We start from the raw sequence: 17,061 nt of genomic DNA, 5'->3' as shown, positions 1-17,061 counted from the left end.
GCAACTGAAGTAATGTGGAAATCCATGGGAGTAGCAACATCCTTCGTCATCTCCAATAGGAACAATCACCTATGCAATCGGCATTCCTGTCTCATTTTTAGTTATGCGTGACAAAATCTCAACCTTCTTTGGTTCTTTTCCCTTGTGGCTCCTGGCTAAGTAGTTAGCAATGTCGTCAATTGGTTGTGCCTCTACCATTTTCTTACTTTTCTCCATACTCATTAGCCAATCAGGAATAGTGACCATCTCCATACCATCATTGAGACACATCTCTCAATTAAGCTCTCTCAATGCCGAGATAACATCATCATCATCATCATCATCATCATCATCATCAAGATTATCCTTAGTCAAATCATATACATTCTTCCCCAAACTAACCTCCAAAAGGGCAGTAGGAGATCCCAACTGATCATCATCTTCATTAGGTGGAGCAGATGTAGCGGTGGCATACAAGTCTTGAACATTCTCTGGTAATATCACCGTGTTGGAACATTGTTCAATCTTCTTGTTTTGTTCTGGCACTTCAATCTCTTTGATTGATGAGACACTGAGGGGAGGTGAAGGAATGATAGGTGACGGAATGATAAACTTTTGCTTCTTCTTCTTAACCTCCTCAATCTTCTTCCCTCTAGCCTTGACCTCTCCTGGTGTGTTCTTCCTTTGCTTGGGAGCTTGACTTTCCTCATCCGCATAAATCGTTATGTTGCTGATAGTTCTTTGATCATCTTCGAAAGAGAATTTCTCCTGTTTCATCTTTTCATATGTGAAGATAACACCTATGTCAACTAACTTGTTCATCTTATTGTCTACCCATCCTTGGGAGAAACTCAAGACTTCTCTCATCAATACACTTAAATTTGTCACTTCTTGTTCTGACAAATTAGGCAATAGAATTGCCTTCTTCATTTCATTCTCATATTGTGGATGCGTATGATCCTTGTCATCTAATATTTGATCAGGAATGAGGAAAAGTTCACACTTCCTCATGAAATCCACGACCATTCTGGACCACATTCTTCTTTTCACTGCTCTCTCGTCCATTAGGTTGGCCCAATAATCTTCTACATCCACCTTGTGTATGAACTTATCTCTCCTGATCCTTCCAACTTTCTTATGTGGATCAAACCTTTCTCTTCTCTTGTATGTTGTAAGGTGATAAAGTGCAGTTCCTCGATCACTGTGTTAGCTGCAGTGGCAAAATGACAAACCTCCAATGTCTTCCCTACCGAAATAGGAAATGTCATCCCCGTTCTATGTTTGTCCTTCTGGATAGAATAAAACTCCAGAAGATGTCTCACCACCTCAAGTAATATCATTCTGTCTGTAGGATACCTAGGGAGCCTGTAAGGTTCAGATTGAAATCCATGAATCCTTAGGTATGTGAAAGTGGGAAACTGTATGTACCATGATCCATACTGCTCAATCAACTCTGTTGCTTCCTTGGACAACCTTTTGTGAATTTCGCCCTGCAACATCCATGTGATGTACATGGTGAATGCATCATTCACTCTCTTGTAATCATCAATTTGATACATGTTCAACTGTAGATAGCATTCATAACTCCTGTACTGCCCTTGTCCATTCTCGACTTCACCTCTTCATATCAATCCTTTGTAAGTGTCAAATCGTGCAAGTATATACACGAGATAGGAAGTCATGGCAAATGATTTAGATCTCTCTACATTCCTTAGCTGGAAATCCAGATTGTCACTTATGATTTTTGACCAATTGATCAATGTTCCCTTCAGACAATCTTGGATAAAATAGAACATCCATCCATGATATAATTCACCTTGTGACATTCCCATCACTCGGTTCAATAGGAATACCAAGTCACTACATTCCTCTTTCAAATTTGTGCCCGAGTGTCTTGGAAGCCTTGGAATGATGAGCCCTAGGTTCGATCGTCCATTCCTTGTTCACCATAGTTTTGCATGCATCCATCCTCTTCTTGTATTTTTCTTCATATTCATTCGTTGTCCTATCTTTCATATTTGCACCCCGTGGAATTCTGAACACCTCAGCAATCACATCCTCAACAAGGAAAGCAATGGTGACACCCTTAGGAGTCTTGATCATTTGTGAGCGTGGATCATAACATCGCGCACATTCCAGGACTAGCTCGCTGCACTGAATGGACTGCGGAAATTGAGCAGCCTGGTAGATACCACTCTTCATAATGTTTACATAAGTAAGAGAAGAAATCTGGTTTCCAATTCCGAACATCTGTTGCTGCATCTGGTCCATGTTCAGGAAATGCATATTTGTATCAATAATCTCCTTCCATCTGGATGACATCTTGGATTTTGGATAGAATCCACTCTCAACTAACTTCTGTTGTTCCTTCCGAATGCTAATTCCGTATTTCGACATTGCACCTGTATGAAGCTGGAAGTTAGCAACCTCGGAAAATCTTCCTGACAACTATTTTCAGAATTGGAAAAGTTCCGATTTCTAATGATTTAGACAATTTTAGAGATGGAAATCAAGAATTTTATCCATATTTGAAACGAATTTTAAAAATAGAACAAAAATGTGACAAGATTAGGGTATGAAACCCTCATGAAATTCATTAAAATCATCAATTTTCAGACTTAACAAAGTCTGAAGACACCTCCTATATTTAGAAATTTTATCAAAATTAGAGTGCAAAGAGTATACCGGATTGGGAAATGAGCTAGGAAAAGTGTGAAAAGTAGAATTTTCACTCAAAAATTGTTTGAAGACACCTTTCCCAGGTCAACAATGGCTACCAACAAGTTTGAAGACAACTTGCAACTCTACAAATTAATCACTTAAATCATGTTGCAATCGCGTGAAATGCAAAAAAATGATGAAAATAATTTTTCCATGGTGAAAACAATCAATTCCGGGTATGTATGTATGGCTGGTAAAAGGAAGTTTTTTGAAGACAAGTCTGAAAATGTGTGTTTCTGACTTACCAGCACCTTGCAATGTGATAAGAAACCCTGGAAATGATCACAAAATGTCATATAAATGCCCTCCAAGTAAAATCACTAAAGTTGGGAGAGGGCTGAAAATGAAGAATTTTCTGAGGACAGCCCCTAGCAATGGTATCTCAGACCTGCAACAGCAACAAAAGCTCTGAAATTGCACCTGAAACTCCTCCAAACAGCCCCTAAGAAAAATCGCCTAAGGTGGAGATGAGCTGGGCAATGAAAATTAATTCTGAAAATTGTGTTCCCAGTCAACCATGGAGGTCAAAAATCTTTAGCAATGATGAAAATGTGCAGTTTCAGTCAACACTCAGCAAAGAACAATAATGGCAGCCCCCTGAAAATGAAGTATCTTGCTCAAAATTGGAGGAATTTGACCTCCCAAGTGAAATCGCCCAGCTAGGGAGAATGATGCCACCCCAAGAATTCGCCTAAGACAGTCTAAATGCTCTCCAAACCCACTCAAATGGTGCCCAAAAAAAATCGCCTAGGGCTGGAAATGCAGAAAATAATCATCAAACATCAACTTCAGCTCCAATGGTGTCAAGAAGACACTTAGTGAAAATTGCCTAGCTGGAAAAAATTTGCCCAAATCAGCAACTTAGCAATTACACTTGGCAAATATATTCTGGCCTCCCTCTTTTAAACTAGTTTTCACCTCAAGTTTTCACCACACAAGCAATGTGGGATAAAACTTTGCTCTTTATACTTGCCTGGGGAAAATCGATTTGCTTCTAGAAGGTAGAAATCGTTTAATGTTTATTGCAAATCATTTATTAATTAATGTTTATTGCAAATCATTTATTAATTATTTTTTTTTTTTAAATAATCGTCAATGATCACAAAAATAATTAAATTTGGATCAAAATTGACCCTTTGGAGAAAATCGCCCCCTATTGGGATAAAATTCCAATAAAAATTATGAAAAATCATTAAATATCCATTGGGGGGAAAATTGCCCCATATTGGGATAAAAATCCCAATGTAAATTCGTCAAACTTTGCAAAAAAGGTCTCTAGGGAAAATCAATTTCAGTCTGGAGTGAAGATTCCATCTTGAATTTTGTCACTTAGCTCAATAATCACTTTGGGGGAAAATCGACCCCTGTTAGGATAATTTTCCAGATAAAAAATCATCAAAGTCATCATTGGTGGAAATTCGCCTCATTTCTGGAATCACTATTCGCATTAAAATCCTTAAAATCTCGTCATGAAAAGCTTTGGTGGAAAATTGATTGGCATCAGGAATCATTATTTCAGTCATCATCAAAGTCATCCGCAGTCCTGGTGTAAAAACGTGGGTCATCAGGAGGATTTCCCAACACTTAGTCAAAATTTTACCTCTTTGGTGGAAAATCGCCCCATGTTTGGAATTTGAGTGGGGGAAAAAAGAGGTCCATTAGGAATCCAGTGGAAATTCACCTCCCATCAGGATTTTGGGTGGGGGAAAATCATGGGTCATCGAAAATGTGGGGGGGAAAGCAGCTCCCCTCAGGAATTTTGACATTTTGACCCTTAGAACATGGATTTTCATTAGGAATTTAACAGTTTGACCACTCAAAATCATCTGGACAGTTTGGAATTTTCAATAAATGCATCTGGACTAGGTAAATTTTCCAAAATTTGAGCGAAACACAAGGAAACCTATCTTGATAAAGTGCAAAATCATCTTGAATAATTTCCTAGGAGCGAGAAAACAACTCCTAAAGGTACTAAAACACCTAGGCACTTAGATATCACTGACGAGGACATTCAAAAACACGTTTATGCTCAAAAGGTCTACAAATAGGCATGATCAAAAATCTGAGACTCCGGCACGGATCTCAAAATTGCCCACTATGCTGCCAAAACCCTAAACTAATCAACGCAGAAAACGGGAACGAGGGGGTCCCCGTTTGCAATGGGGCGATGTGTGAAAAGGTCACAACAGGTGCCTAGTTGGCTGCTTGAGGTGTTTGGCTGTCAGCTTGAGCTGTGTGTGTGTCTGCATCGGCAGTTTGAATGCCTACTTGTCACTATATCAGCTGCTACTTCAGATTCATCCAAGTCACCTTGTTTTGTGGGACCCAATTCTTATTGAATCAATTTTTTCTTTCATATTTGAAATTAAACGGAGACTTCATTTGTATTTCAGCAGCATGTATGTGAATTATTTCCAGTGGCTAATAAAGAGGAATGTGACAACTTTTCTAATTGAAAAGCTTTCACTGCATATTTTTCATACGTAGTTCTGAAGCTCTTCTTGTAACGCCTTTATACATATCGCATATTTTTGTGTGGCGGCTGGAATGTAACAGCATATTCAAGTCGTATTTATTTATTTTTCCTTCAGATGTGTTTAATTCTTTTTTGGACAGAGGTCGTGGTATTTGTGGGGCATGGAAATTTATTCCATTTTGCTGTTGTGGCTGGACAGGAATATTGGTGAGCCGTTTTATATGCTGGAAGTCTTTATTTTTGTGTAAGCTGTTTTTCTTCAGCTATGATGTGAAGTCATGGGAGTTAGTGGCGAAGAAGAAAAATATTTTCTACAGAATACTTAGTGTGGTGTGTGTGATTTTTTTTTGTGACTCTACATATATAGTGGCTGCCAGAAATAAAGACAGTTTGATTACAAGTCAGGGTGTTGGTATTTTTGGGTGAAGGAATAAAAACGAATTTATCGGGTGATGTTAAGATAATTGAAGATACATCTTTTGAAAAAGGTGTGCAGTGGTTAATTTGTGTGTGATGGAGGAGTCAAGTAAATAGGAGGGAGTCGACATTATTTCGGTGGGTAAAATCTCAAAAATTGTAATTATTAGCGAGTCGACATTATTTCTGTGCTGTGCGTGTGGACAGTAGCGCTTGTTGAGCCGTATTTTCAATGTGAGAAGTTATCGGCTGAGTGTTATACTATGGAAGATATAAGCTGTAAATCTTTAAGAGCTGCTGTGAACTTAAAAAAAAATCTGCCTCTAGTTTTGCCGTCGACTCAAAAGGGGAGTTGGCATTGAAATGTGGGGAGTGGCTTTGGAGTGGTTATAAGCATTTAAAAATGGTGGGTGTGATTTTTTTTTGAAAAAGGTGTGCAGTGCTTTGGAGTATTTATAAGCATTTAAATACTTAGTGTGGTGTGTGTGATTTTTTTTTGTGACTCTACATATATAGTGGCTGCCAGAAATAAAGACAGTTTGATTACAAGTCAGGGTGTTGGTATTTTTGGGTGAAGGAATGAAAACGAATTTATCGGGTGATGTTAAGATAATTGAAGATACATCTTTTGAAAAAGGTGTGCAGTGGTTAATTTGTGGGTGATGGAGGAGTCAAGTAAATAGGAGGGAGTCGACATTATTTCGGTGGGTAAAATCTAAAAAATTGTAACTATGAGGGAGTCGACATTATTTCTGTGCTATGCGTGTGGACATTAGCGCTTGTTGAGCCGTATTTTCAATGTGAGAAGTTATCGGCTGAGTGTTATACTATGGAAGATATAAGCTGTAAATCTTTAAGAGCTGCTGTGAACTTAAAAAAAAATCTGCCTCTAGTTTTGCTGTCTACTTAAAAGGGGAGTTGGCATTGAAATGTGGGGAGTGGCTTTGGAGTGGTTATAAGCTTTTAAAGTTACCAGGATTATATGAAAAGATATTCAAATCTGGGTTTGTCCTTTTGATGTTGGCGGTTGTGCTATGATAGTATGGTGGATATTAAACATCAGAATGAAAGAGTTGTGTGGTTTCTGGATGTTTTGTTTTGTTGTCTGAAATCTGACTAAAAGGGGGACTTTGCTGGACGTATTATTGGGATAAGCAGATATTTTCTGATATAAGTGATTCATCTTGATGTGTGGGTTTTCAAATGCATGGTACTGGAATAAAATTTGTGTGATGTTTGGCTCCAGACCTGTGTGCTGCTTTTGTATATATCAGATTAAGGATGCTGTATAAGTTATGATGGTATTTGTTGCTGTGTGAAGGAAAGGAGCTCGGGGCTACAAGGAATCAGTTTGAAAAGCTAGTTGGTACTGAACATTATTTTGAAATTGCTGGTGCTGTGTTTTGTTTCAGAATTTTGTTTGTGGGGTTGGTGCCCCTTTTGTTCTTAGTTGGTGCTGAGAAGAGAGTTGGCGCTCTCTCTACTCGAGTTCTTTTTGTAATCAGGGTTGGTGCCCATACAAGTTAATGGAAGTCTTTTGATGCCGTGGTTTTTTTACCCGAAAGGGTTTTCCACAAGAAAAATCTGAGTTCTTGCTTTGTATTTTGTCTGCTTTTTATCACTGTATGTTCTGTAGTTTCTTGAGTGTGTTGAAGCTCAGAAACGTTTGAAACACTTATTCAACCCCCCCCTCTCAGTGTTTCCTGTGTGATCTACAGTTGAGACCTGAAAAGAAACATACAAATAGGTGAGTTCACATTGAAACTCAGTAATTCTCCTTTTGCCTTGGAAGATCTCTTCATTCCTCTTTTTCCAAATAAACTTGTAGTGCCCGCCAAAACACCCTAGAGAAATACACTTAATCTAACTACAAATAGAGATTATTTTTTTTAAAGCACATCTACTAAACAACACATATGTCTATAACATCCATCTAATGCATATCATATACATCATCTACTAAATGCATCATTACAAGTTGCATCTTATTCTTAATTACCACATTACATAACACATCATAACACAATTTACGCAAGCGGAATAACATATCATATCATCTTTCCCCTAGGGTATCTCAACGTCACTACTTAAGAGTAGCATCCTATAGTCTAGGTTCATTTTAAGCACCACTACCAAATGTTCTTAAATCCATATAATGCATTCATTCTATCATCATAAAGCTAATACATATCCTTTCTAACATCATGGTTCTAATTTCATAATCACTCATTACTTCCATTAAGACTACCTTAGATCTAGGAATCTTATGCGTAACATTAGGATTACTTTCTTATACAATAACATTAACATACAACCATGAAAATATTAAAGAATTGTATGGTATTAGCGGAAATTTAGCTAATGCCCTGAAAAACATCTAGTTGCTCCTCTTCTGGATTTTGTCTGTTTTTGCTGGATTTTGTTCGTTTCTCTATTGGCTTTTTAGCTGTTTGTTCCATCTTGTTGCTTAATGCTTTTATTTCTTAAGGATCTTTTGTAAAGGGTTTCGGGGCCCCTTCAAAACCTGCTTTTACCTTAATAAAAAACATACATCCATGATATCTAATCAAATATATGTACCATCTAAGAATCATACATCAAACTTATTTAAACATACAATAGGACAGCTCGTGTCACATTCAAGAATACCATTTTATTACATACAATTTCTAGTCTTACAATGTCATATTACATAGATTCACTTTTTCAAGGTACATGATCCTTTCCTTAATGCTATTCCATCATGGATACATGAGTAATACAATACATAGAATCAGCTGCAAGTCTTCTCACATAATGAAGAGCAATAGAATCCACATCCACGCACACAACTCCAATGAAGAATATCCCAATGGGAGAAGGCATCAACCACCCGACCATGTGGAACCAAATAGGAACCACTTCCCATGCTAGGAGATTACATGGGGTTCCAACACTCACTCATGACCTAGGATGACACCTAACAACCATGTGACTCAACATAACACATAATTGACTCAACATAACAATAATCATGTAACTTCACAAGTCTGTAATCAACAATAGACTCTTCCAGAGGCATACAATAAAATCACAGCATATGGACATGGTCACATGTAGGAATGAAGTGTCATCACATGTTGTCCTCATATAGAAGGGAATATGGCCATCCTTACTAGTCACGCTCCTACATGCTAGCCTCGCAAAGAAGGTAATTATGCACCCATAGTAGACATGAATGCTATCCTCACAAAGAAGAGCAATCCATACTTCTAATAGTCATACAAGCTACCCTCACAAAAGAAGGGTGAAAACAATCCCTTAACAAACATGTGGAGCCATCTCAACCTATGTGAGTACCAGGGAGATTAGCTTGCCATCTCATATGGCCCAACCACATAGAATTATCTTATTAGGTGAAACCCAAACCCAATCACATGCCTTTGGAAACATCACACAATCCAAACTAGGGCTTTACAACACCAAAATTGACCTTTCTGGGCATTTTGGACCAGTTTAGCTCTCTTGGTATGTACAGTGGCATTCTTGGTTTGTAGGGTAGCGTTTCTGGTACCTAGCATAGTGTTTCTGGTTCATTGCATAGCATTTCTGGTCCATTGGTCAGTGTTTTGGGTCCATAGGTTAGCTCTCTTAGTCTATAGGTTAGCTCTCCTGGTCAGTTTGTCAGCTCTCTGGGTCTGAACAATGGCGTTTCTGGTATGCATAGCAGCATTCCTGGTAGATAGGGTGGCATTCCTGGTTAGTTTGGTGGCGTTTTTGGTAAAAGTATGCAATAACTCAAGTTTGAAGGATCCTGAAGGTAAAGTAGCTGCTCAGATTGACTCAGGAGACAACTCTCTCATCCGCGCTGCATCTTCCCATGTCATGGAAGAATCATCTCTTGGGTCCCATTAGACCCTTACCTGCTCCACGCCCTGACCCCTGAGGGTCAGCCCTTGATGCTGAAGACTGCGCATGGGCTCTAGAGAATGTTGCCCGTCCTCGACTTGCAATGCATGCCAATCCAAAACATGCGATATATCAGGATGATAGAGCCTCAAAACATTAGTGAAATTACTTTCATCTATCTCCACGAAAAGAGTAGTATCATCAACGAATTGGGCATTAATCAAAACCTCATTATTGAGTAGAGAGATACCATGGATAGGATAAATGATATTGGTCCTTAAAACATAATATAAGGCATCTGTAGTAAGAACAAAGAGAGCCGGAGCTATAGGGCAGCCATGCTTAATTAACCTTTGAAGAAGAATGGGATCAGACAGGGAGCCATTAATGTCAACTTGGGTAGAAGAATCTTGAATAAAACATTGAGCCACTTACAAAAAATTGTTGCGGGGGGGTGGAGTGGGGAAGCCAAAAGCAGTTAGCATATCTAAGATAAAAGTCCACTCAATTCTATCATAAGCCTTTTCAAAGTCCAATAAGATCATTGAAACATTTTGTTTGCTTGCCCTGGCCCAATGCATATTTTCCCAACTAGTAATCAGATTGTCCAGTATATACTGCCTCTTAATGAATCTAGTTTTATTAAGAAAGATAACTTTACCCAAAATATTAGTTAACCTCCTAGCCAGTAGCTTTGCCAAAATTTTGTAGGACACATTTAATAATGTTATAGGCCTCCAATTCATTATCTGAGACTTTTCCTCATCCTAGGGATGAGTTTTATAATATCTCTATTGATATTAGCTCCCAAGGGACCATACTGAGAAGCCTCTAAATAAACTCTTAACAATTCATCACAAATCCAGCCAATGTTGGATTTGTAGAACTCAATAGGAAGTCCATCACATTAAAGGGACTTTCCATTCTGAAAAGAGCCTATGGTATCTTTAATTTCATCACTGTAATATCCATGTGTAGAAGGGTAGCATCAGATTGAGAAATTTTCTTAGGAACAATTGTTTTGGCAAAATGTTCTAGCTTCCCTAGCCTAGAAGATTCTTCAGAAGGGAGCAGGTGTTGATAAAGGAGAAGAAGGCCTCCTTCATGAAGTGTGGGTCATCAGAGGAGGTACCCTTATATTCAACTGCAGCATTTGTCTTGGATGTGTATTGGCTACTATACTAGCTAAATGTTTATTTTTTGTTGTCCAGATACTCTTATAGCCCTCCTACCTTTTTGACCTTCATATGGTATTTCTTAACTCCATGTGAGTGAGGAGCAGCTAATTTAATCGTCATGAACTTTTGGAAAAACATTTAGCCAAAAATGATTATTTCCAACTTCATTTTGCTGGGCTTGCAGAAAATTCTTTTGAATGTTTAGGTATTGCTGTTCTTTAAAGAGCACTTTTGACTGGACAAGCAGCAAGCTTTGAGAACTTGGTTGGGATTGCAAGAGCTTAATAGAAAAAATTGCTTAACTTGGGTTATATTTAATTGTATTGCTTGTAAAAAGAAATCTACTTAGATTGTTTTTATCCTATAGTTGAGAAAATTCTCTACTGATTTCAGGCAGAACCTTACATCCAACTACACTTATGGGCTCCATGGAAACTATGATACCTTTTCATTTCAATCCCGCAGTCTGATTGGATTGTTCTGGTTTATTTTCCAATCTGTGTCCTAACTTACAGCGTAAGGATTGCACTCTTCTTTCAACCCTTTGTTTGATTCTTTTGAGACTTACTTTAAAGGGGCTGGCCTCTATATGCCTTATCCTTCTGTCCTTACAAAATAAAAAATCTTTTTTCTTCTACATGTTTTATATTCTTTTGGGCAGATTTTACAATAACATTTAGTTTGATGTTTAGAATTTATAATCAATGCAGACTAGTTCTTTTTATCCCTATTTTGTAAATGTGCAAATCTTTGTTCTTTCTTTAACTGTGAGCATTCATTATTGAATTGATTTTTTTGTCCTCTACAAGACCATGACAAATTGAAAAAACTATTTTCATTAACTAGGGCGTGGTTGGAAGGCCTCTGAGCTACGTCTCAAGTCATGGAATGATCTGCAGAAACTCTGGTTTGTTCTCTTGAAGGAGAAAAATATGCTGATGTCTCAGCGGCAGATGATGCAGGCTCAGAACTTGCGTTTCCCCAATCCAGAGCGGATGTCCAAGGTTAGTAAGTATATATTAGCAGAAAAGTCAAGTTCCTTCTAACCATTACGACTTTTAACCTTTTAGAATTTGCATTGCAGTTGGCATATGAAGACATTTTGAAAAAGTAAAGTTTTCTGTTATTGGATTTCTTGATAATATGTCTTCATGTTGTAGGTGTAGTTTCTACATCTTTTCAAAGTAAACCTAATTTTCTTTGAATAAAAAGATGTCTAAGGTCTATTATTAGGTATCCAAGCAATACCAGTCAATAGCTTTCAAAAGTAAAGCAATCTCCAAACTCTGAAGAATCCCTGTGTGTGGTTAAAATGTAGGGGATGCCTGCATCTGCAAGCAAACACAAATCACACATACACATGAGACACTACGTTAGTGAAATCAAGAGATTGGAAATGCAAAGTAATCTAATTGTTAGTCCAAGAAATCTCAAGATTGCTAAGCCCGTCCCATGCTCCTCTATCTCTAAAGATCTCTAAGATTCAAGGTGGCCCTCACTTGGAAGAGCACTTGATCCTCAAGATGACAACCTAGAGAAGGAGTTATGAATGATGATTCTAAGATCAAAATGACTACAACTAAGATCTTAGCTTAAGATGAGATGATGGATGGAGATGCAAGATGCAAGATGAAGATATCAAATGAGTTCCAAATTGAAAGATTAAGTGAACTAATTAGGCTAATATGAGGATGAGATATGAGAATGCTATGAAAATGATATGAATTAAGCTAGCAAGATATTCTAAACATGCATAAACAAACTAAGCTATAATGCAATTAAGATGTCCTAAATGCTTGGTGATGGGGATTGAGCTCCTTGATAACCTGCACAACACAATTAGACTATAGATTGGATGCAATAGAAGTGGATGGATCCTTAGATTGAAGAAATGGGCTCTATTTATAGAGAAAATAGAGAAATAGATGGTTGAGATTGAGTAATCTCAACAAGGGCTAGGATTGAAAGTTATCAATCCATGTGAGGGATTCAATCCAATCCCAAGTTGACAAATGTCACCTTGAGAGGGCTTGAGAGATGCTAAGCAAGCATTAGATACTAATTGAGTATTATGGAAGGCTTCAAGGGGTGACAACATTGGATAATGCTTTTATCCAATGAAGTAGGCTATTGTCCAAGAGATAAATTCTTGTGCAAGGATAAAAGATGGTCAAGTGGACAACCATCATGGGTTAGGGGTGTGGGCTTTGTAAGTTGCATTAAATGCCCTTTGAAGACTTTGGAGGCTAACTTGCTTCAAGAGGAAAACCACTAGTGGTTTAGGGGACAAATTTGTAAAAGCGTTACAAATTTGGGGGTATTCAACAAGTTACCTTGTTGAAAGGAGAAGGTCTTAAATGCATTTTGCTCCCCAAATTTAGGGATTGGACACGATAAGGAGAATTAGGCTAATTAATGGAGGATTAGAGGGATTCTAGAAGAAATTAGGAGGGCAAGTGGGAAATGTAGGATTTGGCAAGTGGGTGAGGAAAAATAGGAATTTTAGTAAATTAAAAAGATTTAATTTAGCCAAAAGACGATGCAACTTGCATTTGTAGGATTTTGCTAGTGGGGGGAGATTTACAAATAAATTTAGATGCAAAGCAGATTTTAATTAAATGTGGATTTAATTAAAAATGCGAAAGGGAATAAATTGATATTTTTAATTAAATGTGAATTTAATTAAAATGGCTAGAGGAGGGTATTTAATTAAATGGCTTAGATAGAAGAAGGGGTTTAATCAAATCTTTAATTTAATTAATAGGCTAATTAGAAGAATAGGGATATTAATTAAATCTTAATTTAATTAATAGGCGATTTAATGATAATTAAATGAATAAAATCCATTTAATTAGTTGTGCCAGTTTTAGGTGTCTACACCCTGCACCCTGTTAAAAGCTTAAATGAAGAAAAGTACTTGCTTGTTCAACAAAATAAAATAGATTTAATGCACGGTTTTAGGAATTTTAAATGTTTTGGTGAATCAGGAGGCCATGTTGACCTTTGAGCTATATTTCAAACATTTTGGAGGTTTGGTTTTAATTGCCACGGACCAAAGTTCTTTGGGCATAAGGGATTATGTAGCATCAGCATCATCTTTACATAAAATTTCATTCGAGGCTATTGATGTTCCTGTAACATTTCACCTTTGTTGTGGTCAATAAATGGGGTGTACATCTTTTCAAATATACTTTTCAATTGTTTTTGGAAGTTCGCATAAAAAGTACTGTCTCTTCTGAATCTCCGATACCCTACCTTTGTACATGGTTGTGATTCATACACAGGTCACAAGATCTACCATCATTATATGCCAATTATATTCAGAGCTCTCATAGAATGTTGTCACATCATGTAATATTTTAATTCCCTTGTAAAGGACATATTAGGAGTCCTTGAATGCTTCAGGTTTATTGATACCCCAGAACATCTATCATTGCCTAAATACTTGACAATAATCCATTCTTATAAGATTCGTGACTGACTAAAATCCATATTTTCAACTTTCTCTTTCTCTCTGAACTGTGGTATTTACCATTAGGATGAACTCTGTTTGTAGTAGACCTCACATTTTTGTCTCTTCCATAAGTATCTAATCAGTAACTAAAATTGCAGAATGATGAAATAGGCTTCTTATCAATATAAGAATTTTAATTTTTATTAGAAAGCTAATTTTTGTGCAACAAAAATTGTTTGAGGGACTTTGATGAAATTCAGTCCAAATGAAATCAAATTAAAGAAAAAGACATGATTTATCATCTGCCGAATTCACAAGAGTTGTGCGAGCACCTTCTATTTCGGTTTTTGACACGATTGGTGATTAGTTTACAATCATTGAATAGTTTTTGGAATCAGAATTAAAATATGTTTACATTTAGAAGCTGCATACCAACCATGGTTAACTAATGTATCCTTGCCATTAATTATTTCAATTGCTCGGTGGTGTTGGTTTTGCTTAGCAACCTTATCTATTTGTATTTGATAATACCCATTGTTTTCTCTTGTAGGTGAGGAAATCAATGTGTCGTATCAAGCATGTTCTTACTGAGAGAGCATTGGAAGAACCTGATCACAGAAGACAGGTTGAAATGAAACGCATGATAAATGATTTGTGAAAGATCATCTTAAGAAGTCAAGCTGCAAAACAGGGAATACTTAGATGTCCCGCATAGGTGGTATTCTGCAGAATACCACATATTCAAATAGCTGTCTGATCAGTACCGTTTTAAGAATATGATTCTATCCAATGGCCCTTCTATACATTATCTGAGACGAGTCAGCTTTTTACTCCATCGTATGTGGAAACTATCATCCTTGATTTTTATCGAGGATAAATGTCTGGAAGCAATTTAATATAGTAACCGACCTAATAGACTAACTCCAAAGCAACCTTAATTGCTTGTTAATACATAATAATACTTTTCTAAATGGTAATATGGTAAATTGATTTTGGAAACATATAAATAGTATTAGAAACTCGGCATTTAAACTCCTCTTTTAAATCTTTATACAGATTCTGCATCTTCTGGCCAAGGCAACATTTTATTACAAATATTTATTAAACTCAGCCTTATCGAGGATGTTTGACAGCAGCATAGAAAAGATGCTTACCTTCCATGGGGAGCACAAAGAGTTATATATGAACGGCAAAATAGGATGTTTATCTTCATAGGAATAAGCTATTTGCAAACAAATATAAGCTTGACTTTTACATGATTCAGTGAGTATTGTTTCTTAAGCAGTGTATCCTACAGTCAGTTGTTCATTTGTTTTTAAATTTTTGGATGTCTGTCTAAATTGGATGTCTATGAGTAAGTGCATATTCTCAATTTTGCTAAGATATACATATATAAAGAAGACCTAATAGGATTTATATATATGCGGAAGACCTAAGATTTAAAAGAACAAATAAAGCCTAAATAGTTTCAAAACTGCTCGAAGAACGTTTTGAATTTCAAGACTGCTAAAATACATACAATATTGAGAGATGAAAAACTGCTCAAAGAACAAAATTGAAGAATGCTTTGGATTTCAAGATTCAAAAAGAAAATAGTGATAGGATAGATTGTCACTAAGCAGGAAAAAAGGTTGCATTTATAGTTCATGCATTTTTTTACTTGGGTTTGGTTCTTTTCATAAGGATCATAGAGTCCCCTACATCCTCTTTTTGAGTATCAAGTTAGAAGTTTAGAATTGAATTGAATCATCATTTTCTTTTCATGTCTAATACATGCTTGAAACCCTCAAATACTATCTTGGAACATGGTGAGGAACTCAGAGGAATACAAACAAATCTTGTGTAGTTGGAATGTGACTCAAAACATAACCTGTGTAAATGAACAGTTGCACCATATTTTTCCTTATTTTGTCCAGTAACAAAAAACATAAATTACAGTGCCCTAAATAAAAATAAGATACCCAGTTCAGTTTGCTTTTAGTATAAGGGTGACATAAGACAGATTCCTGAGTCTTTTTAGACTGAGGAAATTTGCAACTCATTCAAATGACCATCCCTTTTTAATTAAACATTTCCAATGCTCGTTGAACTCTTTGCCAGGAAAAAAGAAGAATAATTCATTTAATACTCTTTGCAATATAAGGATTCAATTTCTTTCATATGCTAATACTTGTGCATTGATTTGCTTACAAATATACACCTTTCTAATCTAACTTTCCTCAAATCTAACTCTGTACAGAATTCTATTCTCTTGCCTTTGTTTTGCAAACAAAAATTCGTGTCCTCCAGTGCAATTCTCTCTTTATTTCATGCTCTTTCTTGCTGCACACACTACTCTATATTCTCCAGCGGTCTCTCATTATTTCTTGTTCTCTTTTCTCCTCCTTTCCCATGCGTTTATTCTCATTCCTCTGTTTCTATCTACAAACTTTAAAACATTTGAATTATGAATTTTCCTTATGAAAATCTCTGTTCCCTCTTATTTCTATGCAATCATTGCTGATTCTTTCCTCTCTTCTTAATGTTGGCTTGTCTTCTTAGCTACCTCCCTTAATCTCTATTTCATCCCTACTCCTTCCTCTATGCAATTTTTTGTATTTGTCGTATGCTTCCCTTAGCCTACACGATTCCCTTTCAATCGAAGTAAAATCTGCAAAATCTTTTAAAACAATTCTTTTTTCTATAATTTTATTTCATCTGGTTGAGTCTGCAATTTGTTGGTTTTCAGCCCCAACAAATTCTCTTTTTGCTCCTATTCACTTGCACTTGCTAAAATGAGTCATTCATCTTTCCTTCTCTTCTCATGCACCCACACACTCTATTCTTTTTCTTTGCTTTGTTCCTTATTTCTCCCGCATATTAAATTTTTGATCTTCCTTTTGATTTCCACCTGTAGACTATTCTCTGGATCTCCACTTCTACGCAACCAACTCTTTTCCCTTTTTTTT

General features: G+C 36.7%; 1 protein-coding gene across 7 annotated transcripts in view; it reads left to right on the top strand.

The window, feature by feature from the left end:
* The window catches only part of LOC131056385 (uncharacterized), a 73,084-nt gene extending 57,708 nt beyond the window's left edge, over positions 1-15,376 (top strand). For all 7 annotated transcript variants that reach the window (XM_059207935.1, XM_059207937.1, XM_059207936.1 and 4 more), the window contains 2 exons: positions 11,506-11,663; positions 14,664-15,376. In XM_059207935.1, the coding sequence (XP_059063918.1) occupies positions 11,506-11,663; positions 14,664-14,771 (266 nt within the window). In that variant the 3' untranslated portion in view covers positions 14,772-15,376. The remainder of the gene's footprint in view (positions 1-11,505; positions 11,664-14,663) is intronic.
* The last annotated feature ends 1,685 nt before the right edge of the window (positions 15,377-17,061 follow it).

Source organism: Cryptomeria japonica, chromosome 7 (assembly GCF_030272615.1).
Source record: "Cryptomeria japonica chromosome 7, Sugi_1.0, whole genome shotgun sequence".
NCBI classification, from domain to species: domain Eukaryota; kingdom Viridiplantae; phylum Streptophyta; class Pinopsida; order Cupressales; family Cupressaceae; genus Cryptomeria; species Cryptomeria japonica.
Note: the sequence above shows the minus strand (reverse complement) of the source record. Positions and strands in the feature narration are given on the sequence as shown.